This window comes from Megalops cyprinoides, chromosome 2 (genome assembly GCF_013368585.1).
Source record: "Megalops cyprinoides isolate fMegCyp1 chromosome 2, fMegCyp1.pri, whole genome shotgun sequence".
In the NCBI taxonomy this organism is placed as follows: Eukaryota; Metazoa; Chordata; class Actinopteri; order Elopiformes; family Megalopidae; genus Megalops; species Megalops cyprinoides.
Genome location: NC_050584.1, coordinates 2,270,781 through 2,298,695, shown reverse-complemented (window position 1 = coordinate 2,298,695; position 27,915 = coordinate 2,270,781). Strand labels below are relative to the sequence as shown.

General features: G+C 49.9%; 1 protein-coding gene across 2 annotated transcripts; it reads right to left on the bottom strand.

Annotated features, from left to right (window-relative positions):
• Window positions 1-213: 213 nt before the first annotated feature.
• Window positions 214-26,112, bottom strand: slain2 (SLAIN motif family, member 2). 2 transcript variants are annotated; one of them, XM_036522839.1, is made up of 9 exons: window positions 25,441-26,112; window positions 16,622-16,764; window positions 10,219-10,359; window positions 9,962-10,132; window positions 6,846-7,205; window positions 4,993-5,133; window positions 3,728-3,808; window positions 1,434-1,671; window positions 214-1,146 (listed from the first exon to the last, which is right to left on the bottom strand). In XM_036522839.1, the coding sequence occupies exons 1-9, from the start codon at window positions 25,917-25,919 to the stop codon at window positions 1,080-1,082; spliced, it is 1,821 nt and encodes a 606-aa protein (XP_036378732.1). In that variant the 5' UTR covers window positions 25,920-26,112; the 3' UTR covers window positions 214-1,079. The 2 variants fall into 2 exon arrangements, with proteins under 2 accessions (XP_036378732.1, XP_036378733.1); XM_036522840.1 differs by lacking the exon at window positions 3,728-3,808.
• Window positions 26,113-27,915: the final 1,803 nt, after the last annotated feature.

Genomic DNA, 27,915 nt, shown 5'->3' with positions numbered 1-27,915 from the left:
AGATACAGCTCAGAGGTATCGTATCCTACAGTCAGAAGAAGCTTCCACGTGTTTATTAAGCCCTGAATGATGACGAGATGTCCGCTCTGAGATGGTGTTTGAGGGTGACAGAGGAGAGTACCATTCCTCAGGTTTGCTGGAAGGGGTGGGGGGGGGAGGTGGGGAGTCTGTAGGTCTCTATGCTGTGGTGATGTCAGTCTTAGTGAAGGGGGTTCAGGGAATTAAACTGATTTGTTTGATTAACTCAGGCACTTCACAGGCATGGAATGGGAGGGGGTGGGGAGAGTCTTTGTTGGGTCAAAGGTCACGGCTGTCGACCGGTGGGTAAGCAGGCTGTTTGCACAGGTAAAGCAGCTCCATGCGCCCTGCCGAGGTGACGTGGTCTCGACCTCCACCCTCCAGGGTGGAGCCATGGAAATGGGTGCATAGTTACAGAGCAGAACTCTCCCATGGCTCTGTGAGCCCCGACACTCATCTGCTGGAGAAAACTCGTCTGCCTCGCCCCTGTTAATTCTCTCTCCTCACTCACCCTGTTACCCCACTCGCTCTGTTCACTCATTCATCCTGTTACCCCACTCGCCCTGTCAGCTCTCTCTCCTCATTCACTCGCTCCTCTCACCCTCTCAGTCACCCCGCTCACTCGCCCGGCCAGTTCCCCGGCAGACCCCTCCTGAATGATATGTGGGGGTGTGTCTGAGGGGGTCACAGCGCTGTAGGAGTGGTGCATGATGGTCTCTCTCGCAGCGTGTGCAGTGCAGTGCTTTGGCGTGTGAAGGCGTGCCGGGTGAGGCCAGAACGCCCCTCCGGTACCACCGTGGGCTCCGCCGGCCTCTTTGGCATTGGCTGGGACCCCGCCACACCCGCGGGGGTGCCTCTACCCTCAGCTTCTGTGTAAGCGCCGATTCTGACCTTCGTGACAGTTCCGTGAAGTACTGATTGTATGAAGAATCTTTCCTATATTTTTGCATTTGGATTTTTCCTTGGTTTTTTTGAAGAAAAGCAGTCATTGATAAAGTGCCGCATGGTAATCTCTGACAGTCTGTGCTGATTGGTGGGGCAGAAACCCCGTCCCCAGGGCGTCAGTAGCACCCCTCCCTCCAGCTGTCATCCTTCATCCCGCCGTAGGTACGTGGCGCCGGTAACGACCTGCAGAGGGAGGCAGAGAGGCGTTAAAGACGTGTTAAATGGTGTGTGTGTGTGTGTGTGAGAGTGTGTGTGTGTGTGTATATGTATGAGTAAGTGAGTGAGTGAGTGTGAGTGTGAGAGAGTGTGTGTGAGTATGTTTGTGTGTGCGTATATCTGTGTTAGCAAGCGTGTGAGAGCTTGTGAGTGTTAGTGTAAGTGAGTGTGTCTGCATGTATGTGTGAGTGAGCGAGTGTGTGTTTGTGTGAGTGAGTGAGTGAGTGAGTGAGAGTGTGTGTGTGTGTGTGTACCTGCGGACAGGCTGTGCCAGCTTGCTCCGAGGCACAGGGATGCCCCCTCCTGCAGACACACTGGGGCGTGGCAGGCTGCTGCGAGCAGAGCCGAGGGAGCGTGTGGGCGTGGTGGTGCCACTCCCTGGGGGGGGCAGGCTCGAGGGGGCAGAGCCTGGGGCGGACATGGCCTTGACTGGTTGTCGCAGGGCTAGGGGAGAGGGTGTGGCTGGGGCGCGCAGCTTACTGGGTGAAGGGACTGGAGGGGGAAGAAGGAGAGAGATATATATAAATACATGTATATCTTCTGTGTAGAACTCTTCAGGGAGGTGACAGGCTTTCTATCTAACCTCTCAGGAACTTGCCACACTGACAACTCTCTCAACCCCACAGTGCGCTCGTCTGCTGTACGTGAGCAGAAATGAAACCCTGCGTGTCACTGATGACATCATCGTAACGGGAACAGGCCGTAAGGAGTGGCTGTTGTGTTACTGTGGGACACCTGGGGGACCCTAGCCGGGTGAAAGTGCTTTTGGAGAGGGGTCAGATGCCTTCAGGAAACCCAAGAGCATTGTTACTTCTCACCACCCACACGCTTTATAACGCACACACCATTGGCGGCTTTGCATTCCACTGTCCAGCAAGAGCAGCTCTCAGTCTGTGCTGAGCAAAGACCAATGAGAGCAGTCCTATGCCATTGTGGAGCAAAGACTGTCCAATGAGAGCAGTACTATGCCAGTGTTAGAAAGAGACTGTCCAATGAGATGAGAACAGGCTTCAGTTCATGCTGTGATTCTATGCTGAGGTGGACACCAGAAATACACCTACATACACCCACACATAAACATACATACATACACACACCCAAAGGGGTAAATGATCAGAAGGGCAGTGAAATGCTTTCTGCTAAAAGAACTGTAGAGCATCATTACTGCACAGATGAGGTCACCTACACACATACAGACAAGAGAAATGTGCCACACGTGGATAACAACTGAAAAGATTCATAAACTGAAGCCAAAATATTAAACAGCTGTTTCTGTTCCTGTGTCTAAGTCACAGATTTAATCTATCCCAACACCATTACCTGTAGCAGTACCCCAAAAAGGAAAGAAGCTTACATTGTGCAAGTTATGATGACAATGCTTTGTATTTGGTTTTTGGTAACAGGTGTATGACTGAAATCTCTCCAGAGCTCTCCTCACACGTCATCCCATGCGTTCCACCGACCACTAGGAGGCATCATCACAAATCCCAAAAACAAGATGTGTAAAAAACTCTGCTACTAGGGAGAAAATAGGGCATATTTATTTTCCAGTTTCACAAAAAAAAAAAAAAAAAAAACTTAATGTAAGGACGTGGAAGGTAAACCTTAAACTGGGGACATGGAGGGAAATGACTGGCTGAATCTTGAAGGAGCAACGTGAATTAATCTACAAGAAACTGTAAGGGTGTCTACTGGCACTGTTGGGCTGACAGAAACATCTGCTGTGTGCACGTCTGTACATTTGTGTATGTGTGTGTGTGTGTGTGTGTGTGTATACACAGTGTGCAGTGTAAGTATGTGCCCTTCTTGTTGTCTCTGGTGTTGGAGGGAAGAGAGCAGGGGGTAGCAAGGTGGGAGAGGGGGCGTCTCCTCTACACTGTGCACCAGGAAACAGAAAGCAGACGGTACAGCTGGCCCAGCTCCTGACTACAACTGCCATCTTTCTCTGCAAGATAAACTGCTGCAGTCCATCTGAGACACTAATGTACTGCAGTCCCTCAGTAACCCTAAAACACAAACCTACTGCTGTCCCCCTAAAACACGAACCTACTGCTGTAACCCTAAAACACTAACCTACTGCTGTCCCCCTAAAACACTAACCTACTGCTGTTCCCCTAAAACACAAACCTACTGCTGTCCCCCTAAAACACTAACCTACTGCTGTCCCCCTAAAACACAAACCTACTGCTGTCCCCCTAAAACACTAACCTACTGCTGTCCCCCTGAAACACAAACCTACTGCTCTCCCCCTAAAACACAAACCTACTGCTGTCCCCCTAAAACACTAACCTACTGCTGTTCCCCTAAAACACAAACCTACTGCTGTCCCCCTAAAACACTAACCTACTGCTGTACCCCTAAAACACTAACCTACTGCTGTACCCCTAAAACACTAACCTACCGCTGCCCCCCTAAAACACTAACCTACCGCTGTACCTCAAACCCTCCCCTCCTGCGGTGCCTGTAGGAGCTCAGCTTGCTGCACCCTGGCTGAACTAGAACAGAACCTGGCCTCTGTGGGCCTCCTATCTGACCATCAGGCTGTTACCTCGTAAGGACGAAGGGCTTTGCAGCTGCGGTTTGGTTTTCGGGGACGAGCGAGTCGCGTTTGAGTACCTTTGGTGTGGAGCTGCAGAAAAATAAGGACATGTTACAGGCAGTGCCGGGGAGTGGCGGATCTGGCGAGAGACGTCAGCCAAGGGAGAGGAGGAGAGAAGGAAAGAACGAGGGAGGAGGGGGAGGACTGAAGCATGCTGAGGAGACTACCGCGGGCATCTGCAGGGATACTCATTCCCAGCCAAGAGTCCAAGACAAAGGAGTCACAGCCAGAGACCGAGTCAAAGTCCACCGAACTGGGGACCAATAGGATACGACGAGCCACTGTGAGGCGTCCCAGCCGAGAGTGGAAGAGGAGAAGCCATGCGCTAATCTACTGAGAGGGGGCGCACACCCGGAAACAGCCCCAGAAGCCCAGATTCACAAAACAAACCTGCAACTGATTCAAAAATCAACAAAAACCCCAATGTGCATGTGATTGTCCTGCCCAAATCAATCCTTCCCACTTTGCACAATGTCTTTCGCAGTCACTAACACATCTCATTTACAAATATACGTAAAATGAAGGCAGCAACCATATTTGAAACATCCCTTTGGTGATTTTAAAGCGGTTTTGAAATGAAAAGACAGGTGAGAGTGAAGAACATTGCTTTGAAAGCAGCTATTGGGCAGAACACAGAGTGATTAAAGCTAAGAGCCCGAGAGAGAGGAGTTTGAGCCACCAAACAGTCCAGTACTACTGATGATGGAAGGAGAGAGGAAGTTACATCATACTTAAATACATTCACAAGAATTTCAACAGGAGAAAACTTACCCAACATTTCCAATGCACTTTTGTACTTGTAGATTTAACAATACACAATAGATTTAAGTCTGTATGAATAATACTATTGCTAATTCTTCTCCTAGTGTTAATGATACATAGCACACACAGAACAGAGGAGAATACAATGTGAGGTCTGTCTGCAATAGACTGCTATTGTCTGAGACTGGGATCAGATGCTCTGTGATTGACTGGCACTGTGTGAGAGTGGGATCGGCATTCTGTGATCACCTGCCTCTGTCAGAGCTGTAGCTGTGTGATCGACTGCCGCTGTCTGAGGGCTGTAGCTCTGTGATTGATTGCCACTGTCTGAGAGTGGGATCAGATGCTCTGTGATTGATTGCCACTGTCTGAGAGTGGGATCAGATGCTCTGTGACTGACTGCTGCTGTCTGAGATGCTCGTGGCTGAGAGAGGTGCTGTGGGGGGACTCACTGGCTGACTGCGGCTGGTGCCGGGGGGAGCCTCCATTTGGCACTTGCAGGTTGGAATCACAGCTCCTGCTGTTCTTTACTGGCTCAGCTGCCTGAGCCACGGGGGAGCGGGAGAGGTTAGGAAGACTCCGCCTCAATTTCTCTGAGAGAGGGAGAGAGAGTGGGAAAGAGAGAGAGACAGGGGAGGGGAAGGGAGAGGGGGAGAGAGAGACAGGGAGAGAGAGAGGGAGAGAAAGGGGGAGATGAGGAGAGAGTGAGAAAGAGAGAGAGACAGGGGAGGGGAAGGGAGAGAGGGAGAGAGAGACAGGGAGAGAGAGAGAGAGAGAGACAGAGGGAGAGAGAGGGGGAGATGAGGAGAGAGAGGGAAAGAGAGAGAGGGAAAGAGAGAGCGACAGGGGAGGGGAAGGGAGAGAGGGAGAGAGAGACAGGGAGAGAGACAGAGAGACAGAGAGACAGAGGGAAAGAGAGGGGGAGATGGAGAGAGAGAGGGAAAGAGAGAGTGAGTGAGGGAAAGGGATGGGGAGAGAGAGGGGGAGAGAGAGACAGGGGAAGGGAAGGGAGAGGGATAGAGAGGGAGAGACAGGGAGAGAGGGGGAGAGAGAGGGAGAGAGAGGGGGAAAGAGACAGGGAGAGAGTGGGAGAGAGAGATACAGGGGAAGGAAAGGGCAAGAGAGAGAGAGGGAGAGAGGGGGAGAGAGAGAGGGAGAGAGAGGGGGAGAGAGAGAGAGGGAGAGAGAAGGGGAGAGAGAGAGACAGGGGAGGGGAAGGGAGAGGGATAGAGAGGGAGAGAGAGAGGGAGAGACAGGGAGAGATGGGGAGAGAGAGAGACAGAGGGAGAGAGGGAGAGCAGTGAGCATAGCAGTCCTGACACTTTTTACAGCACAAACAGCCCCACAAAACCTGCAAAATATGACAGTGTAACAGCATGTGACAGAGGTTTCAGAGAGCAGCCAAGGCTGACCATCATGCTCTGTCTAACCCTCATGTCTAACCCTCATCCTTCACTGGGTTCATCTCCCATGCACATCCTGCTCTCTGAGCAGAGCTGAATCAGGAATAATTCCTTGATTTAAAACGTTCAGTGACAAAGGCTTCCACAGTGGTGGCATGTGCTGACACACCCTTCCATCAGTGTGCTACCACAGTGTGTTACTGCAGTGTGTCACTGCATGGAAATGACAGTAGATTTGTATGGTGTACCAGAGCTCTCGAATTGCATTCTCTGTCAAAGATCAGATTCACTTTTTATTTGTGAAACATTGGATTGCCCAGCTCTGATCACAGCTACTAAGCACTGCCGCTTGCCTCTCAGCTGACAGAGTCCCAGCTGCTGTCCTGGTACAGGCCTTCAGTCGCGTAATACCTAATGATGGTGATGTTATCTGCGCTTATCCCCAGCGGCTTACACAGTTTGCCTATTTACTCAAACATCTGTGCAACTGGATGTTTACTGATGCAATCTGGGCTAAGTACCTCACTTAAAGGCAAAAGAGCAGTGGCTCCTGTGGGAAATAAAGCAGCAGGTTTGACAGCGGCCTCATACTGACAGACATGTTAACGTGCGGCTGGAAACTGGCGCTAACAGTTTACGCATGCTCTGCGGCAGCAGCGTTTCCCCACAGTGGCACTACATATCCAGCATGGCACCGGTGATTCAGTCTTTGTGCGGCTACTTGCCCAGACCCTACTGAACGCCTTGGGTGACAGCATCTGCTACGTGAGTGAATGTGACTATAAAAATGTGAAACGCTGTCCTGCTGATGAGTAGAAACCCTGCAGAGATTCGGGCTCCGGTGCCACACAGAGCCTCGCCAACACCCCCGCAGGTCTGTTTGTTCCCCTGTTTGGTCGTACCTTCGTTCTTCACGGCGTTGGCTTGCAGGTCGGGGGCGTGGCCCTGCAGCGAGAGGCGGGGCTGCTGCAGCCGGCTGATGATTGGCTGGGTGGAGCCGCGGCTGTACTCCAGAGAGCGGGCCGGGGAGCGGGAGCGGGGCGAGTTCCTGGGGGAGTGGCGCGGGGAGGGGCGGGGTGAGTGGCGGGGGGAGGGGCTGAAGCGGTTGATCGGTGGGTGCAGGGCAGGGTGGACAGCCTCCTCCTCGTCCTCCAGACTGTGGGCGTCCAGCTCCTGGTCGCTGAAGGCGCCGCGGCGCAGGGAGTGGCAGGACGAGCCGGAGCTGCGGCGCGACGCAGTAGCAGCGTAATCCTGCCTCAGACCTGCAGGGGGAGCGACACGGTGTCACATGCACCGCTACAGCACAGCGTCGCAAAGACGCACTTATCTCGTGGCTGAAAGCCGTTTACGACATGGCAAAAAAAAAACACATCCCATGCCATCAGTTTGCTGGGTTAACAGATTTATTGAAATCTCTAAAAGCCCCTGATTTTGAAAGCGACGCAAGTTTATACAGACACAATGAATTGGTAAACGACATGGAAATCGCCCTGGAAAAAACTCTGATTGAAGAGCTAGAAGACAAACTCAAGACTGTCTAGGTCTAATAATTGATGAAATTGTGATCATTGCAGTAGACAAAAAGCTCATAATGTACTTGAAATTGGAAAATGAGGGGAAGACCGAAACATGTCTCCTGGGTAACTATGACGTTCACTCGGGGACAGCACAGTGCATTTACAATAAAGTGGTGGATGGTCTCAATGAGAGAGGTATGGATATCAGCCGAGTGACAGGTCTGGGATCCGACGGAACCAGTGTCATGACAGGTATACACTCTGGAGTTGGCTCCCTCTTGAAAAAGGAGAGTCCGTTTTAGATCCAAGTGCACTGTTTGCCCACCGTGTGGCACTGGCCACAGCTGATGCATCGAAAGCTGTTCAAACAGTTTCAAACTACAAGGGCACAGTGAATTCAGTGTATTCGTTTTACAAGCACTTGGCAAGCAGGGCAAATCGACTTCGTCAGCTCAGTGCCACCCTAAGTGACGAGGACATGACGAATCTAAAACAACAATGCGCTGGGCAGGGCAGTGGATACCATAAAGCATAACTGGCCTGTGCTCATAATAGAGCTGAATGAAGAGGCTGCTGGTGGCAGTTCTCAAGGTCATGGACTTCAGTCAGAATCAAGGCTACGGATTCATTGCCCTGACCTATACGCTTTCAGATATCCTGTTCATCCAGTGATGAACAAGCTAAATCTGTGTTTCCAGAAGGAAGACGTTAATTTAGCCAACATCCTACCGATGGTGCAAGCCTCTGTAGCCGCTCTGACCCATCTTAAAGACACCTCAGAGGCCCAGAAGAACAGGACTTCAAGCGTGAGCTTGTTGACGGCAAGTTCAAAGGCATCAAAGTGACACAGGCAGCAGAGAAATTTGTGCGCACATTCAACACTGCGAGGAAGCAGTACATCGAACACCTCATTGATGCTCTTGAGAAGAGATTCCCCGGTAATGACCTGGACATCCTCAATTGCTTCGATACGATCTTCAATCCTGCCAGATACCCAGGAACTGACGGTGAGTCTCAACAATTTAATTTTTTATAGGCTAAGGGTAATAGACGGATGAGGGATGTAGCGGTCTAAGTATGGTTTAGACTATTATTATTATTATTATCATTATTATTATTATTATTATTCTTATACTTTCGGGCTACATTAGGCCTGCTGTGCGATTAATTGTAGCCTAGATAATGGAAAATGGTTATGTTTTTCACAGAACTTCAGCAATATGCTGAAAGAGCAATCAGGCGATTGATTGATCATTTTGGCACAGCAAAGGAGACGGACACCGGCACAGCGCAACCTTTCATTTGCAGCTCGGATGCTTGGCCAGATGCAGTGCTGATGATGACTGCACTGCGTGGCTACGGCGGGTTGAAATTCCACACGGCCTGTGAAACGGTCATCAGGGAATTCTGGGAAATCTATCCCGACTGGGCAAAGCTGGGAAAGATTGCCAGCACAATTTCTGTGTCCAGTGTGCCTGCAGAGCGTGGATTCTCGCTCCAGAACAGGACAAAAACAGCCCTGAGAAGCTGCCTCACTGCGGAAAAGGTGACAAAGTTGATGAGAATTCCAAGTTTTGCCAAGGGGTTGGATGGCTTCAACTTTGCACAAGTAGCGGAGCACTTCTATTCAATGAAGTCGCGCCGCAAATAAGCGGGAATTCGACAAACGTGGTTTCGGAATTCGGACCGACCAGCCTATTATTTTATTTTAGACCTAACTGTTTCTTCATTTAGCCTATTTTCTCAAGTTATTTAATTTGACTTGGAATGCAAAGAGACATACATTTAATGTATGCTAATGTCTTTATTCTTTATTTAGCCTAATTAACAATAGCAAGGCTATTTGTTTTATTTTATTGTTGTAGCTTATATGTTCAGTTTGCGAAGAGTTGCAAAGAGTTTATTTGTGCTGACTACTTTTAATAAAATACATTTGTTGGATCATAGCGTTTGTGTTTTGTGTTTTATTGCTGTTTGAATATAGGCTATTATATGGCTATTTAAAACATAGACTATGTCCGGTCGTTGTTCTATATGGCCGGAATTCTTGAATATTAACGGCCATATTGGCCGTCAAAAAAAAAGTCTAGCGTAAACTCTGGTTTAGAGCTATAGTTCTGATACTTTCAGAACTCTCAACCTTCTCCTGCTGCAGGGATTGGCAACTCTCTGCCTTTAGGGAAGACTCTGGACTCTAGAATAAAGTCCTTATTTGTGCTGCCTTTTTATTACCTCTGACTGTAGGTGTAAGCAAATCACTCTTTCTAAACTCTTAAACCGGCATTACAGAAATAAAGCATGCATTATCCACAGTAACGCGCACTCTACACTCCCAGAACAGCACGCTCTCAGTGATGTCAGAGAGTTAGTGAGACATGCACTCACATCCCTGCTTGTGATGGAAACAGGCTTAGGAAAAGCTTGGTGTTTGGAAGGGTGAGACAGGTTTAGGAAGAGTGTTTTTTGGGGGGGGGGGGGCTGCGGGGTGGGTCAGTACTCACTCTCTTCCTGCATGCGAGCGAGAATCTGCACATCAGTGACGTCGTTGAGTTTGTAGGTGGTGGACGAGCCGACCGAGTCCTCGTCCATCTCGGAGGTGCTGAGCTCACTGTCCACCGAGGACTGGGGACTGACTGCGGGAGGGTTCCTGTCCACTACACCGCGCTGGTGCACTGCAGGGCAGAACACTCACGTGAGCCCGGGAAACACGCACACGCACACGCACACAGGTGTTTGTGTGAGTACAGGTGTTTGGTACCTGCACTCCCTGGAAGCACAAGCTGCTTGATGATGGGCACTCTGGCAGGGGTGGAGGAGGGTGAGTTGAAGCCGCTGCTGTAGGGGCTGTTTCCCGCCGTCGGGCTGTAGGGGCTTCCATACAGACTCCTACGCTTATTCGCTGCGGAGAGGAGAGACAGACCTGAGCCTAACAGGACAGACATCACTAATCCTCAATGATGAGAATGCCAAAGACATTACTAGCTGCAACAGAGAGGATGTGAAAAGAGCCAGAAATGACTAGCTGCTAAGGACAGGAGCGTACTGTCCTCTGCTCTGTCGAGTCAGAGCGCAGACAGAGAGAGGGCGTCCGCAGGCAGTTCATCCTGTACCCAAACATCTGGGGAACAGCGCTGTGGTCATGCCGCTACCACGCGCTCCTCAAAGTGGACGCTGTTCTGCTGCTGAGATGATGCAGTGGCCTGATTCTCAAACACTTCCACAGATGCAGGCCTGACAAAGAGGCCATTATCACACACAGAAGAAAGAGTTAACAATGAGCTCATTCACTGGCCCTCAGGACGCTCGCACCACTCCGATCTGCTCCCAGGGGGACAGCAGCGTGGGTAATGTGACATACGCTGTGTGCGCTGAGCTCCGCCAGATACACAAAACACACACGTGGTGTACAAAATGAGAGAGAGAGAGGAGGAGAGGGAGAAAATAAGGGAGAGAGAGGGAGAGGGAGAGAGGGAGAGAGAATGCACTGCTGCTAAAGCTCACTGACACAACAAAGCTCTTTCTCTCTCTCTCATTCCGCTTTCCCTCCATTCCCTCTTTCACTCTCTCTCACGTCCTCTTCCCTCTTTGTCTCTCTCCAAAAGCTTTCTGTCCTCCTGTATTATTTAGGAGACATGAAGGACATGAAGTCCACTCCACTCACTTCCAGAGAGACCAGCATCTGAGGAATACACGCGCGTACATACACACATACACACATACACACGCTTCCTGCCTGGGGCCGTGAACAGGTCTAGATTCCTGTGTTTTTGCTGGTCACTGGGAATGGAGAGCTGTTTTGACCGCTCAGGAATGCTGCACCATCACAATCAAATTATTTATAGCTGCTGCCATCTGGGATTACAGGTCTTTAATCCCCACCACGCCAGGATTAGGCTAAGAGCTACACCCTGTCCCGGAGGCTAAAGTACGGCCAACTTTATAAAGACTGTGCATGTGTTTCCTGTGTTGTGGCATGTGTGTAAGACTGGGAATAAGTGTGTGTGTGTGCATGTGTGTTCTGGCAACCGGTGACCTCTGACCCCGCTGTGAGTGACACCGCTGTGTGTCTGCACAAGCCTAAGTGTCAGCGCAGCCCTCTCACACAAACCCTAGATTTTGACCTCTGACCCCTGAGACTGACTCTGTGACTGTGGGTGCTTGCATTTTCTGGCTGTTAGACCACAAAAAAAGTAAACTGGGGATGAGCTTTCCTTGATCATTCATCATCATCTAAACAACACCTGACAGCCCTCCCTGAGAGAGTCAGCGGGCTACGCTTTGCATTTTCTTTTTGACGTCTTCATTCGAATGTTTTTCTTTTTTCATTTTCAATTTGTCACAAAAAGCTTCTGTAGTTTACGGACTGTAGTTCAGTCAGGTTTGCATGTCGAAAGGGCTTTGTGGAGGGAGGAGAGGGTCAGAGTGGTAGGACGCAGCTGTGAGGGGAGTTTTATCAGAACAGTCATCTCCGCGTTATGCCCTACGGAGAATAGGCGGGGTGAGCTTGGCGGTCCTGTGACAATCCGCCCCAGTCGTCATCTTAGACAAAACTCCTGTCTTATAAACACACAGAAGTCAGGAAGCCGACAGGAAGCTCCTCAGCACATCTACTGTACTTCCATCACTAAAGACTGTCAGAGAGGCGGTGTCTCTGGGAGCTGGAGTTGCCTCACGGCGCTGAGGAGGAATCTGGGTGGGTTAGCAGTGTGTCCTCTCTCCAGCCTGGTTAGCACCACTTTTTTCAGCTCCTGCACGGTGCGAGTCCCCCTGGCTCGGGCCAGCAGCAGGCGGTACATTTTCAGGGCCAGAGCTGATGCGCTGCTGGGTGTGTCAGGCTTACTGTGGTACTGTGGTATGTTCTTACACTCCTGTGTAAGACCTGTGGTGGCCCACTGTGTTGCATTTCATTATATTGTGTCATGTTTTCATGTATCACGGTTTACTGTATTAAGTTACAGCATGTTGTAGCATACTGTACATTACATTACAGTCATTTAACAGACCCTCTTATTCTCAGCAAGTTACAGTTTCTCCATTTATACAGCTGGATATTTACTGAGGCAGTTCTGGGTTAAGTACCTTGCCAAAGGGTTGCAGTGGGTTACAAGCCCTGCCCCCTACCACTATGCTGCGCTGCTCTGGCCTACTGCAGTATGTAGTGGCATGCTGTAGTACACCGCAGTATGTCCACTCAACTGGAATAACTGTCGGTAACAGCCTCTGTCTCGGTCAGTGTGGAAACCAAGGCTGAAGACGCAGAGCAAAACCTCAGTGTGTCACAGTGACCTAATGCGCTACAGACAGCGACGCGCTGGCAGCAGCTCGTTATCAGCCCCGTAGAGTCCGGGTTCCTGACCCGCTGATCCAGAGCCTGGAGCTAACGATTCAAATGTCGCTAAACGTTAGCTGCCACGTTTTGGCACAGCAACATAAAAAGAAGAGCAGCTGTGAAACTAACAGGACTGCAGCACGTCAGAGCGTCTCGCAGAGGCCCGGAGAGCTGGCTCTGTGTCGGAGAGAGTGGGATTCTGGGAAATGCTGCTGGGCCTCCCCTCCCCCCTGCTCTGCACACCCGCCCAGGCGGTGTCTGGCTCCGAAATGCACCAAGGGCCGGCGGGACAGATCACAGAAGAGTTCAGCGCACCATTTGGAGTCCCTGTACATTCTGTACGCCAGGCAGGCGGCCAATCAGAGGACGCGTCTGTTGAAGGGGGGACACCCGGACTGGGTGGGTTACACAGGTGGGCGGAGGTGCCATGTTGTTCCTGCTGTTTACACAGGCCTGGTTGCAATAGTGCCATCAATCACAGAGGTACCGAGATATTCCCTCCTGCCCCCCCCGCCCGCCCACAGTGTCGTGTAGCTGTGTGTAAGCTCAACCGCTAAGCCGATAAAGGATATTAACAATAACAAGAGCACACTGATGCCCCTGCTCTGACATCTGTTCCCACAAACACACACTGACCCCAGCGGAGCCCAGTGCAACCTGGGAAACTCCCTGACAGAGAGACGCACCTCATGCATGCCACCATGGCAACAGACGTCTGAAAGGGTATGCCGCTGATCCAGCAACATACAGCATGAGTGTAACATGCAGCATGTACGGACATCAGCCGCACTCTCCACGGCTGAGAACCAGACATGTTGAAACTAGAGTGGGTGTGAGTGTGTGTCTGTGTGCGTGTGTGTGTGTGTGTGTGTTTGTGTGTGAGACAGTATGTGTGTGTGTGTGTGTGTGTGTGTGTGTGTGTGTGTGTGTGTGTGTTTGTGTGTGAGACAGTATGTGTGTGTGTGTGTGTGAGCTAGGGTTGGGTATTGTTTGGGTTTTTTCTGATATCGGTGCTAAAGCGATACTTTTAAAACAGTACCAGTGCCTAAACGGTGCCTGAACTGATACCGAAAAAAAAGCACAAAACAGTCGACGACATTAAAGAACAGCTTTTTTACTGCTGAGGCAAATTTGAACTTGAAATTGAACTACATATTAACCCTTTCGCACGCAACTTATTTTTATGTAGCGCGCATGTTACGACATGTTCTCAGTAGTGTTATTAAGCTTCTCATAGTTATCAGTTAGTATTTGCTATATTTTTAAACGTTAAATCGCTGTTTAACTCCCAGCTCCCAGCTAATATTAGCTGGAATTTTTCCAATCTAATGTTCTAATCGCACCGGTTTTAGCATACGTGCTAAACGGCTAATCACACCAGTGTGACCGTACGCGTGAAAGGGTTAACAGTTTAAAGTATACTTAAATACATAAATATAAATAAATACAAAACACTTAAATTTACATATCAATTTCACATAATAAATAAAACCTAAACCAACTACAATAATTTAACACTAAATAACAGTTACAGTACTGTAACCTCCGTTTCAGAGCACCAGAGGGCAAATATTTCAATCGACAGCTCACAGCAGGCATTTAAGTGGCACCGAAATGAGGGACCAAAATCTGCGTTGCGATTTGGTCCGGCAAATACCGGTCATATAGGAAACGGTGCCATATTGGCACCGGGTTTCGGTACCCAACCCTAGTGTGAGCCCGCTCGGCCTCTGTGCTGTTGAAGTCTGAGTGCAGGAGGAGCCTGGGTGGGCCTGAGGACAGAGGAGCCGGCCTCTGTAATGGAATCTGACAGCTGTCCTCATTCTCACAAAACCCTGGCAGCCCCCTGCAACTATTTATACAGGAGAAACCATCCCAACAACACACAGGAGTGAGAGGGACAGCTACATCACAGGAGAGAGAGGGATAGCTACATCACAGGGGGGAGAGGGACAGCAACATCACAGGAGAGAGAGGGACAGCAACATCACAGGAGAAAGAGGGACAGCAACATCACAGGGGGGAGAGGGACAGCTACATCACAGGGGGGAGAGGGACAGCTACATCACAGGAGAGAGAGGGATAGCTACATCACAGGAGAGAGAGGGACAGCAACATCACAGGGGGGGGAGGGACAGCAACATCACAGGAGAGAGAGGGACAGCTACATCACAGGAGAGAGAGGGACAGCAACATCACAGGAGAGAGAGGGACAGCAACATCACAGGAGAGAGAGGGACAGCTACATCACAGGAGAGAGAGGGACAGCTACATCACAGGAGAGAGAGGGACAGCAACATCACAGGAGAGAGAGGGACAGCAACATCACAGGAGAGAGAGGGACAGCTACATCACAGGGGGGAGAGGGACAGCTACATCACAGGGGGGAGAGGGACAGCAACATCACAGGAGAGAGAGGGACAGCAACATCACAGGGGGGAGAGGGACAGCAACATCACAGGAGAGAGAGGGACAGCAACATCACAGGGGGGAGAGGGACAGCAACATCACAGGAGAGAGAGGGACAGCAACATCACAGGAGAGAGAGGGACAGCAACATCACAGGGGGGAGAGGGACAGCTACATCACAGGGGGGAGAGGGACAGCAACATCACAGGAGAGAGAGGGACAGCAACATCACAGGGGGGAGAGGGACAGCAACATCACAGGAGAGAGAGGGACAGCAACATCACAAGGGGGAGAGGGACAGCAACATCACAGCGGGGAGAGGGAGAGCAACATCACAGGGGGGAGAGGGACAGCAACATCACAGGGGGGAGAGGGAGAGCAACATCACAGGGGGGAGAGGGACAACTACATCACAGGGGGGAGAGGGACAGCTACATCACAGGAGAGAGAGGGACAGCTACATCACAGGGGGGAGAGGGACATCAACATATTGAACAGCCAGTAACACAGGAAATCGCATTGAGCTGGAAAACAGCTCGGAAACATCAGGCTGCCAGGGTAATGGCTATCATACACAGTGCATAGACAATGCATAAATGAGCGTCAGGCATCAGCCCTTAACCAGAGCCAGCAAACACACAACAGCACAACCTGGATGTGAAATTTAACCCCACACCTCTGGCCTGATTTCATCCTTAAACAGGCAGTGATGTCACCCGGACCCTAATGTGATTACATCATCATTCCAATGCAGTAATGTGTCATGGCAACGGCACTCAGCGTTTCGTCCCAGGCTGCAGGGGACGGGTGGGAGGGGAGAACCTAACCGCACCTCATGCCTCACGCTGGGGGGTCTCTCAGCGTGTTGTGTAACGCTACCCAAAGCACGGGGGCGGGGCCGACCTTCAGCAATCACATGAGCATGTCTGAGTGAGAACCGCCTCTCCATCGAGCCCAAACATACACACCATCTAAAATTAGCGCATGTGCACACACACTCACACATACACATACATACATACTAACACCAAACTTGAGTGTGTGATTGTGTGTAAGTGTGCATGCATGTAAGTACGGGTATATGTAGAAATTGTGTGTGTGTGTGTGTGTGTGTGTGTGTTGGAACCCTGCTCTGTAGGTTCTCACTGTGTAAATTTCATTGAGGAGCCCCACTCAGACGACACTCCTTTGGGGTGCAAGGGAGAGATGACACTCGGGTCCCCTCAGGTGGGATGGGTCATGACTCACACATCTGCCACACAGACAGTTATGGGGTGACATCACTGCATTGTGCTTGGAAAGGGCGTGGTCACACACAGCTCGGCTAGCTGTCACACACACACACACACAGGGGCCGGGGCCGGGGCCGGGGCCACTGGCAGCTGGATCACCTGGCGCAGGTGAGCAGAGGGCTAGGGGGTACCTGACATGGTGAGGTCCAGCCGGTGGATTAGTGAGCGTTTGGCGGACTCCATGTCGGGGCTGGGGTGGTCCAGGGCGTGGCGGCACCAGACGATGGGACTCACGGCTTTCTGCAGGGGACTGGTCACTTTGGCCTCATACAGCCTGGAGAGACAGAGAGAGGTGGGTTACAGAAACACACACACAGACACAGACAGACAGACACACAAAGGGTCTCAAAACACATACACATACATTAATGCAACGACACATCCACAGACAAGAATAAAAAGGCAGAGAGAGGGTGGTGCAGAGTTATATGAGAGTTCATCCTACTGTATAAATCCATCAAAAAAAAAAAAAAAAAAACAAAACAAAAAGACCTGCAGGAACACAAGCCCACAATTTCATTTCCCCTAAAGCCTCCACATTACTGGGTACTGCTTCTCAACAAAACATGTATGGGCCTGCATGGACCCGATCGCTCGCAAGAACTGCACAGGTCTCACTGCACGCATTCACCGGTGCAGCTCCATGCAGGAACTTTGTGCCACGCCTCCATAACCCGTGTGGAAAAAGGAATTTCTCCAAGCTTTATTCACACCTCAGTGACACGTGAGAAGGCTTAGGGCTGGAATGACCTTTCTGAGGATTGGGCTGTGGGGTCAGAGCCTGCACAGCTTTCCCTCTCATTCAGAACCCTGTCAGGGCATTAACACAGCTACAGGTACAACCAGCACCCCCACAGAGAGGAAAAACACCACCTTCACAACCCCTGCCCTTTACAGACTGTTCCCAGGGTCCCTCCCCTTTACAGACTGTTTCCAGGGTCCCTCCCCTTTACAGACTATTCCCAGGGTCCATCCCCTTTACAGACTGTTTCCAGGGTCCCTTCCCTTTACAGACTGTTCCCAGGGTCCCTCCCCTTTACAGACTATTCCCAGGGTCCCTCCCCTTTACAGACTATTCCCAGGGTCCCTCCCCTTTACAGACTGTTTCCAGGGTCCCTCCCCTTTACAGACTATTCCCAGGGTGCCTCCCCTTTACAGACTGTTTCCAGGGTCCCTTCCCTTTACAGACTGTTTCCAGGGTCCCTCCCCTTTACAGACTATTCCCAGGGTCCCTCCCCTTTACAGACTATTCCCAGGGTCCCTCCCCTTTACAGACGGTTTCCAGGGTCCCTCCCCTTTACAGACTATTCCCAGGGTCCCTCCCCTTTACAGACTATTCCCAGGGTCCTTCCCCTTTACAGACTGTTTCCAGGGTCCCTCCCCTTTACAGACTATTCCCAGGGTCCCTCCCCTTTACAGACTGTTCCCAGGGTCCCTCCCCTTTACAGACTGTTCCCAGGGTCCCTGCCCTTTACAGACTGTTCCCAGGGTCCTTCCCCTTTACAGACTGTTCCCAGGGTCCCTCCCCTTTACAGACTGTTTCCGGGGTCTCTCCCCTTTACAGACTATTCCCGGGGTCCCTCCCCTTTACAGACGGTTTCCAGGGTCACTCCCCTTTACAGACTGTTTCCAGGGTCCCTCCCCTTTACAGACTATTCCCAGGGTCCCTCCCCTTTACAGACTATTCCCAGGGTCCCTGCCCTTTACAGACTATTCCCAGGGTCCCTCCCCTTTACAGACTATTCCCAGGGTCCCTCCCCTTTACAGACGGTTTCCAGGGTCCCTCCCCTTTACAGACTATTCCCAGGGTCCCTCCCCTTTACAGACTATTCCCAGGGTCCCTCCCCTTTACAGACTGTTTCCAGGGTCCCTCCCCTTTACAGACTATTCCCAGGGTCCCTCCCCTTTACAGACTGTTCCCAGGGTCCCTCCCCTTTACAGACTGTTCCCAGGGTCCCTGCCCTTTACAGACTGTTCCCAGGGTCCTTCCCCTTTACAGACTGTTCCCAGGGTCCCTCCCCTTTACAGACTGTTTCCGGGGTCTCTCCCCTTTACAGACTATTCCCGGGGTCCCTCCCCTTTACAGACGGTTTCCAGGGTCACTCCCCTTTACAGACTGTTTCCAGGGTCCCTCCCCTTTACAGACTATTCCCAGGGTCCCTCCCCTTTACAGACTATTCCCAGGGTCCCTGCCCTTTACAGACTATTCCCAGGGTCCCTGCCCTTTACAGACTGTTTCCAGGGTCCCTCCCCTTTACAGACTGTTTCCAGGGTCCCTCCCCTTTACAGACTGTTTCCAGGGTCCCTCCCCTTTACAGACTGTTTCCAGGGTCCCTCCCCTTTACTGACTATTTTCAGTGTGATGTCCTGACATGTGCCTGACTGCAGGGAGAGCAACATCACTCCTCAGTTCACCAGTATCTTTAACATCTCTAAACAGTATCCTGCCTCAAACTTCCGCGTCCGCGGTCGTTCCATAGACTGCACAAGCTCAGCCAGCGTGTGAATCCTGAAACATGTCTTCATTCACCTGCAGTACACAGGTCCTCATTCACCTGCAGAACACAGGTCCTCATTCACCTGCAGTACACAGGTCCTCATTCACCTGCAGCATACAGGTCCTCATTCACCTACAGCATACAGGTCCTCATTCACCTGCAGTACACAGGTCTTCATTCACCTGCAGTACACAGGTCTTCATTCACCTACAGCATACAGGTCCTCATTCACCTGCAGCATACAAGTCCTCATTCACCTGTAGAACACAGGTCCTCATTCACCTGCAGTACACAGGTCTTCATTCACCTGCAGTACACAGGTCTTCATTCACCTGCAGTACACAGGTCTTCATTCACCTACAGCATACAGGTCCTCATTCACCTGCAGCATACAAGTCCTCATTCACCTGCAGTACACAGGTCCTCATTCACCTGCAGTACACAGGTCCTTATTCACCTGCAGTACATACAGGTCCTTATTCACCTGCAGTACACAGGTCCTCATTCACCTGCAGTACATACAGTGGATATAAAAAGACACACCCTTATGAAATTGCAGATTTTTGAAATGTAAAGACAACATAAATGTCAGACTCTTTCCATCTTTAATGTGACCTTCCAGCAAACAAAAATCCAGAGAAAGAAAGAGTTAATTATTAGGAAAAAAAAAAAAAAACTACAACACCCTGATTGAATAAGTCTGCACACGCCGCCCAAATAATTCTTTGTGGAAGTACCTTTTGCATTTTTTACAGCAGCACATCTTTGTGAGTACGTCTCTATTAACTTTGCACATCTAGACTTTGGAATTCTATCCCACTCTTCTTTGCAAAAAAGTTCAAGTTCCTTCAAATTGCGAGGGGATCTCCTGTGTACAGCTCTCTTTAGGTCATTCCACAGGTTGTCGATGGGATTGAGGTCTGGGCTCTGACTGGGCCATTTCAAGACTTTGATTTTCCTTTTCTGAAGCCATGCCTTGGTCGACTCGGATGTGTGCTTTGGGTCATTTTCATGTTGGAATGTGAAATTCCTCTTCATCCTCAGCTTTCTGAGAAAGGCCAGCAGGTTTTGTGCCAAAATATCTTGATATTTGGAGTCATTCATTATCCCACCTATATTGACAAGAGCCCCTGACCCAGCTGAAGAGAAGCATCCCCAAAGCATGATGCTACCACCACCATGCTTCAAAGCTGGTATGGTGTTCCTTGAATGATGAGCTTTATTGGCTTTGCGCCAAACATATCTTTTACAATTTAGGCCGAAAAGTTCAACCTTCGTCTCGTCAGACCATAGCACATTTTCCCACATGGTCTTGGCAGACTGAATGAATCTTTTGGCGGAATTTTGAAGGGCTTGGATGTTCCTTTTTGTAAGAAAGGGTTTCCGTCTTGCCACCCTACCCCACAGCACAGACATGTGCAGAATATGAGAGATGGTGGTCACATGCAAGGAGTGACCAGTACCTGCCAGAAATTCCTGTAGCTCCTTCAGTGTTGCTGTTGGCCTCTTGGTAGCCTCCCTGATAAGTTTTCACCTCGCCCTCTCATTTGGAGGGTCGCCCTGATCTTTGTCTCTGAGGTGCCACATTTACCAGCACTTATTGATGATGGTTTTGACAGTGCTCCATGGTACATCCAGTGCCTTCGATATTCTTTTATATTCCTCTCCTGATTGGTACTTTTCAACAATTAGCTCTCGCAATTTCTTTGGCCACTCTTTACGGACCATGGTTCTCCCAGTAGGATGCAACCCCAAACATTCAAGCAAATCCTACAGCAACAGCTGACTTTAATCTGGGTTTAATCAGAATCACCTTCATTGATGGCAGGTGTATGCTATTACCTACAGGCATGATTTTGAATGTGACTGGTTAACTTTGAACACAGATTGAGTCCCCATTATGAAAGGGTGTGCAGACTTATGCAATCAAGGTGTTTTTTATTTCAGGGTATAGTTTTTTTTATTTAAAATGTTCCTAATAATTAACTATTTGTTTTTTCTCTGGATTTCTGTTTGCTGGAAGATCACATTACAGATGGAAAAAGTCTGACATTTCCATTGTTGTTATATCTGTCTTTACATTTCAAAAACCTGCAATTTCATAAGGGTGTGTAGGCTTTTTATATCCACTGTAGGTCCTCATTCACCTGCAGCATACAGGTCCTCATTTACCCCCCAGACATTAGAGGTGCCTGACTCAGTTTGCCAGCCAGTTTATAGTCATATGCCAGTGTATCCTGGTGTAAATGCAGTCGTGTCCTAATGCTATGATATCATCAGGTAACATGATCTGTCTGTGACCTCATTACATCCAGGACACAGAGCTAGAGCTGCAGCGGCGTCTGCACTTTCTGCCCCCAGTCACTGATCCTGAATCAGAATCAAAATTTTACACCAAAAGGTTGGGGTTAGGACGAGGGGTGAAAAGGCTGGTCTTGGATCAGTATTCAAGGGCAAATCGTACCTGGAACACAGACAGTGCAGGACGTCAAACCGGCACAGAGGTCAAAGCTGGAAATAAATCAGCAGTGAAATCAGCTGCAGGGAGCGCAGTCTGGCCGGAGCACCAAAGCCTTCAGGGGTCTTACACCAAACTTCCACACAAGTTACCAAGTAACCCGCCTTGATGTGACCAATCGCAGCTGCTAATCCTGCACATGCCCTGTGGGCCATCCTTTCAGAGGACCGGGTAGTCAGTGCTCATAAATCTTCCCCCCCTGCAAACTGCAGGTTTTTAAACACATACATTTATTGGCAAGTTCTTGGAGCCCTGTTAACTCCACGCTGAAGGTCAAACGGAGCACTTAAACAAATGACTCATATGCAGACCACTGATACTCTATTTAATAACTGAGTGCTTCTGTCTGGACATACGAGAACAGGCCTGACTCAGCAACTGTGAGGTTTCTCACTGGGAGAGGAGACATCTCAGACATGCTAGCCTGCAGCTCCCAAAATGCAGTCTGCAGACATACAAGTATTCCCTCCGAGCCAAACTCCCTAGTGCTGGCTACAGACAGGGGTATATCGTTATGAAGACAGCCCACAGAACCGTGTGAGACCAGTGAAAGAATGGATTGTGAGTGTGTCTGTGTATGTGAACTCGGGGAAAGAATGTATGGTGAGTGTGTCTGTGGGTGTGTGAGCGTCTCTGTCAGGCTGAGATATTTGCCTCTTTTAACACTAAAGAAACCGGAACCTGTCGGAACTCCAGCCCGGAGCCACAATGCAAACAGCTGGCAGGGTTCCACTTCCTGTTTCCATGGCACTTCCTGTCACAGCGCTGCTCCCGTCCACCGCCAGGTCCAACCAATCAGACTAGACAGAGGAGTACGCTGTCAAATTTCTGTGAAAAGATGGCAGGCAGTCTCCCCATACAAAAGCATAAGGTAGAGTTATTCTAGGAGAAATGTCTGCATCTGAGTTGCTAACAGTAAGTATCTTTAATGTGTCCTGAAATACACCAGCTAACATATGTGCCCATGTCTAGCTGGAATCCTTAAGGGAGCTGTTCACTCCTTAGCTCACTATGGCTATTGCTATCTTCAGACATCAGTGAATGACTGCCCTGGTCTCCCTTTGGCTTATATAGTGTCTTTTTTGAACCATCTTTGGTCATCTCATAGAGACCCTCATTCTGAAATTTCTGCCGTCAGCCCTGAACCATCTATGGTCAGCTGTGAAACGTTTTCGGTCAGCTCCGGCAATGCCTCCCATGCCGAACAATCTGCAGACAGCGAAAAGAGGGCCTCTGTGCTCCTCCACTTTCTCAGTATTTATAAAACTTCCTCTGAAAGTGGGCCAGGATCCAGCAGCTGACCTGCACTCTGCAGATTTTAGCTGGATTAATATAGCCAGGAATGTCTGTGGTGTAAACAGCCAGGCTCTGAGCACGAGACGCCACACTAAAGACAGCCAATCTGGCCTAAACTGGTCGCGCGCGCACGCACACACACACATACACACACACTCTCACATGGAAATCCCACTAATTCTAAATTGCAAGTGATCCGCCCCAGGCAGAGAGACGTCACAGAGTGCCTGTAGGGAGAGTGCCATCCCCTGTGTGCCTTTCTCTACTTCCTGGGTGGACTGACCCACCCAATCAAATTTTCATACCCATACCATCTTAGAACATATTTTGTGAATACTGGTGAATAAGTGGGGTTTTCGTCTGACAGACTCCATTGTGTAAGCAGGCTGCGTTTCAGAGGCATGTCTCAGTTTGGCTCTGGCCCCGATGACCAGCTCAGCTGTGAATAAGGGCCTTTATGCTCCTCTTTGCCAGCAGCAGAAGGGCCCATGTGGTGACAGGCTACAGCTGCAACCGAGCAAACCGCAGCTGCATCGATGCAAACTGCAGCAAACACGCAGACCTGGGGCTAATCTTAAACCGCCATTACACTTGTTTTCTTTAAGACTGAAACTCTGGCTTAAACTGGTTGGCCCTCAGCTTTAAGACCCAGAACAGCCAACTCCTCAGCCAGAGAGGGGACAGGGAGCCGACCTGAGCAAAACCGGAGCTCACCCTGAGGACACGTGCTCTGCTGTCGGCCCTCACCTGCAGCTGTCACACGTGACATCCGCTCAGATCCACTCAAACTTTTCCTGTTTCCACGGCCATCAGTTTGAGAGAAAATCCCTGTAAATTCCCTGAACCTCAGAGGCACAAACACACAACCGCAACACACCAACGCAGCCACACCACACACTGATAGTGCTGAAACAAATTCACACACCAATACAGCCGTATCAAATACAGTCACAACACATACCAACACAGCCAATACCCTACACAAAAAGCACAGTCACAACACACACGCACGCACGCAGGCACACACACACACACACTGACTCACTCACTCACTCACTTACTCACCCGGCCACACACACTCTCTCCTGTCACATTTTCAGACCACGGAGACCGAAGCTACAACACACTTCACTTTTGTTTGGAAACGGTGTTGAAGGACCTGGTGCTGGATGAAAATTTGAAGCTGTACTTCTAACGGCACCAGTGCTTAACATGTAACATCAGATATACTGGCGCAATAACGTTTAAATCAGCCGTTGGGAGAGTTATCCAAGATTTCCTCCCCAGTGTTCCTGTTGCTTGGGGCATAATTGTGAAGGTGGTAACCATGGGTAGCGCTGTCCCCGGGGGCAGGTGCGGGGTAAACAGCTCTCAGCCTGCTGGGCAAACAAGCCTTTCCGTCCAACCGCAGCGCTGGATGTACCAAGATTAACGCTCTCCCTGCATTAGCGCCGAGTGTGGAGGTATATCACCTCATCTTTACTCTGCACATAACTGCCACTCTTAGGATGAAATAAACTGAGATTTCAGTGCAGTGAACTGCATCAGCTGGATCTGCTTCACTGAATATGTTCAAAGCAGTGACATTCATTTGTTTGAGAAACGCAGTAGCTGGAGAGACTTTGTTCAAACAAGGCCCGATTCAACACGGAGCTGACATAAACCATAAATCAAGCCGGCGGTCGTGGCTACGCGTCTGGGGACGTTTCCTTTGCGCTGTAGCTAAGGACTTGGACTCGGTGTATTTCATCTGACCGTGACTGTTCGCGGGCAAACATAGGGGCACCGGGGGAAAATGTTCGACATCCTAACTATTTACCGATAGCATGTGAAATTTGCCCTGAGGGCATTTCCAAAAGCTACACTCAGTAAGGGACCGCATCATGTGTTGTGTTGCTTAGCTAAGGTATGCGCGGCAATAACTGTTGCGCACAGAACTTCAGACGGTTCACATTTGATCGCGACGGCATTTCAGACGTAGAGGCACTGATTCAACCCGTGGTAAGCCCGGCTAGAGCGACTCGAAAACTAGCTATTACCACAACATGTGCAGCAGTGTAGCGCAGCGGTAAGGGGAAGGCCTCGTAACCGAAAGGTTTCTGTTCGATTCCCTGCTGGGGTACCCTTGGGCAAGGTACTTAAACCAGAATTGCCTCAGTAAATATCCAGCTGTATAAACAGATAAAACTCTAACCTATGTAAGTCGCTCTGGATAAGAGCGTCCGCTAAATGACAAAATGATAATAACGCCGAGGTCGACAGTTCTGGTTAACGATCGTGTGACGAATAACATCCATCCATCTAGGAAGTCGCTATTAGATGGCCAGGGTTTTACAACGAACTGAATGCGGACTGTCAAAATGCTGGCTACAGTCTGACTGCGGTCGGTTTGCGGATGACCTCGGGTCTCAGTCGCAGCCTACGCCTGACATGGGGCGGTCCCGACATACTGTAGCTGTCTCGATCAGCTGTGTTTATCCGTTTCCCAGAGCTGTCACGCCGTGTAACAAAAGGGGGCGATCAACGATGAACCGCTGTTTCCAACAGAACAGTCCAAAAAAAACCAACCCAACCCCGGTAGGCAGCCAGCTGCTTTCCCGGTGATGTAATCTCTCCGCAACCCCCCAGTCAAACTCACCAGCTGTCCTCCTCCTCGTTCAGACAGTCCATGTCTTCCAGATCCAGGATATCCACTTCGTCCAGGATAGAAGTTTCTCCGTCCCTGGTGAAATCCACCACTTCGCCTATGTAAGAGGGAGTGGAGGAGACGGCGGCTCCAGCCCCTTCGCCGTCGTACCCACGCCCGTAGCTCGGGCTGTCGTACCCCCGCCTGGGGCTTCGACATCGGGAGTTTTCCAAAACCCCCCCGTAGCCCCCGGTCCCGCCGAACCCCGCCCCGGGGAACCCGGCCAGCCCGGCCGCCGCTCCCGCGGACAGCGGCGAGTCGAAGCCGCTGCCGCTGAGGGGTCCGGCGCTCCCCGGCACCGATCCGCCGGAGGAGGCGAGCAGAGTGGACCGGGTCCGGAGCTGCTCGTTCTGCCGCTCCAGCTTCTTCACCAGGTCCTGCAGCTTCCGCACCTCCAGGTCGGCGTTAATGTTGGAGTTGATGTCCTCCATGAGGCTGATGAATATTTTTTACGACTGTTTCTTCGCCTGTCAACAGATCGCTGCGGTGTACGGTCTCTCCGGGCGACTGTTTTCAACTGTACGCGGAAGACACTTCGGCATTAGACGGAGTTAATGATCTCAGCGTCCGTCATCTTCTCCGTGTACCCGTACACACAGACCCTGCCGACGCCATCTTTACTGTCCCCCGTCACCCCAGTTACAAGGGGGGTGAGCGAGCGGCGGAAAGTGACGCCATCACGCACATAATCGGCAACGAGCACGTAAAACGTTAACTGCGCGCGTCCCAAAGTATGAGATGTTGCTGTCACGTAGAATTGTACGTGACACCGCCCTGAGTATGCGCTTTAAGTAGTTGCAGTAATGTCAGGTGGCTAGCAAAATAGCAGCTGCAAGTAAACGCTTCAAGTTTGTCCTTGTTACCACACTCGGATTTTGTTAGGTATTTCGTTTTATTTGCCGTTTAGAATTTCTTTCGCTGTTGTCGGTTTTCCGATAAGATTAAATGTGTTATTGCGACAAGGCATGCATTTTCACGTCCAAATGTTGTTTTTCAGTGATCAAATCCAAATTTGACCTCCAAAGCTACCATGCCCGTGCAACGTGAATTTTGTGAACAGGTTAATGAATTAACCGATATACTGTATTATACTATTTGGCTTAATATATAACTCCAGCAAAACAGCAATAAATAGTTCATCCTTATTCAAGTGCCTCAGATGCATTGTAAATCAAATCAGTAAATCCCCAATCAAAAATCCCCGTGCTTCGAGAAACATTATTCGAGAAATGTGAGACAGCCGGGCTTGAGACGGCTTATTTAAAGACTGTAACCTGGCATGCCAATTCCGGCTCAACACTCAACACCGACCGAAAGTGATCATGACGTGCACTCGCTGTGCGCGTACCCCTGTTTGAAACCTCACCGCCTCGCCCCTCTCCGTAGGCGTGCCCGTGCGTCAGCAGGAAGACATGAGTGACAGCTGGCGTGGGCGTGGCCCTCACAGGTGTTTCTTGGCAGCTGGTCACGTGTAGGGTGTGAGCTTCTGTGGAATGCGATTAAAAGACGCTTTATATTTTTGCGGTCGGACTGTGTCTCTTCCCTGTTATTAAAGTTTCCGTTCGTATGTTGGCGCATTCCATTCTGTGAAGGTGATATCTGCTTCCCATGAGTGCGGTCGCACAGATCTTCTGTGGAGGTAAAACTCTCAGCATTCGGCCTGCCGCGATGCTTGCTTGAATACAGTAAGAGTAATTTAATTGCAAGAGAAAGGGGGCGTACAGACAATGTTATCAGTGATCACTGAGCTCTTCTGGCGAGCTCTGTCCTCTAATCCGGGAGACAAAACATGCCATGCACGTGCTTTCCAGGAGAGGGACCGACAGCGTTTAAAAAGCCCCATCAGTGCACACACACACACACACATAAACTAATAAATAACCAGGCCATAGCTCAGTGCAAGTGCAACCACGGATACGTTGGCCACAGTTGCATTATCTACTCCTGAGTTTACAGTCTGACTTTTTTCTCTGGTTTGAGAATAATTCACCCAGTCCTAAAACATGATTTGTTTGAATCTGATAACTCTGGATTGCACTTTAGTAAATCACCTTTGAGGCTGATTACATCGTAACCAAGATGACAAAGGGTTAGAGCATTCATGAAACCCAAAGGAAGAAAATCCAGTTACATTCTGAATAAGATTGTCAGCCTTAAACGCTGGAGATATGAAGCCTTAGTAATGGTGTGGGGGTTAGCTTGCTTTCCCACAGAAAACTGACGAACTTAAACACCAGTTTACGTGAACTTTGAATTTGCTTGTATCCAATAAAATGTATTTTCTGTAGACTTATTCTCATCCACTAAGGAGCTTGTACAACAAGTATTGTGTGATAAAACTTCTAAACAAAAGCTTTGAAATTTAGTATTAAAAACAAAGTCATCAAAACAGATGTTCTTGCCTCAGTACATCTGGGGCTGATGGGA

What these genes read in the sequence shown, in the direction of transcription:
- slain2 (XM_036522839.1), bottom strand. Translation starts at nt 25,919, where the DNA reads ATGGAGGACATCAACTCCAACATTAACGCCGACCTGGAGGTGCGGAAG. An exon ending in CGCTCGCATGCAGGAAGAGA is followed by an intron (nt 7,206 to 9,961) that starts GTGAGTACTGAC and finishes CTCCCCCTGCAG; the next exon opens with GTCTGAGGCAGGATTACGCT. An exon ending in AAGCCCTTCGTCCTTACGAG is followed by an intron (nt 1,672 to 3,727) that starts GTAACAGCCTGA and finishes TTCCCCCTCCAG; the next exon opens with TCCCTTCACCCAGTAAGCTG.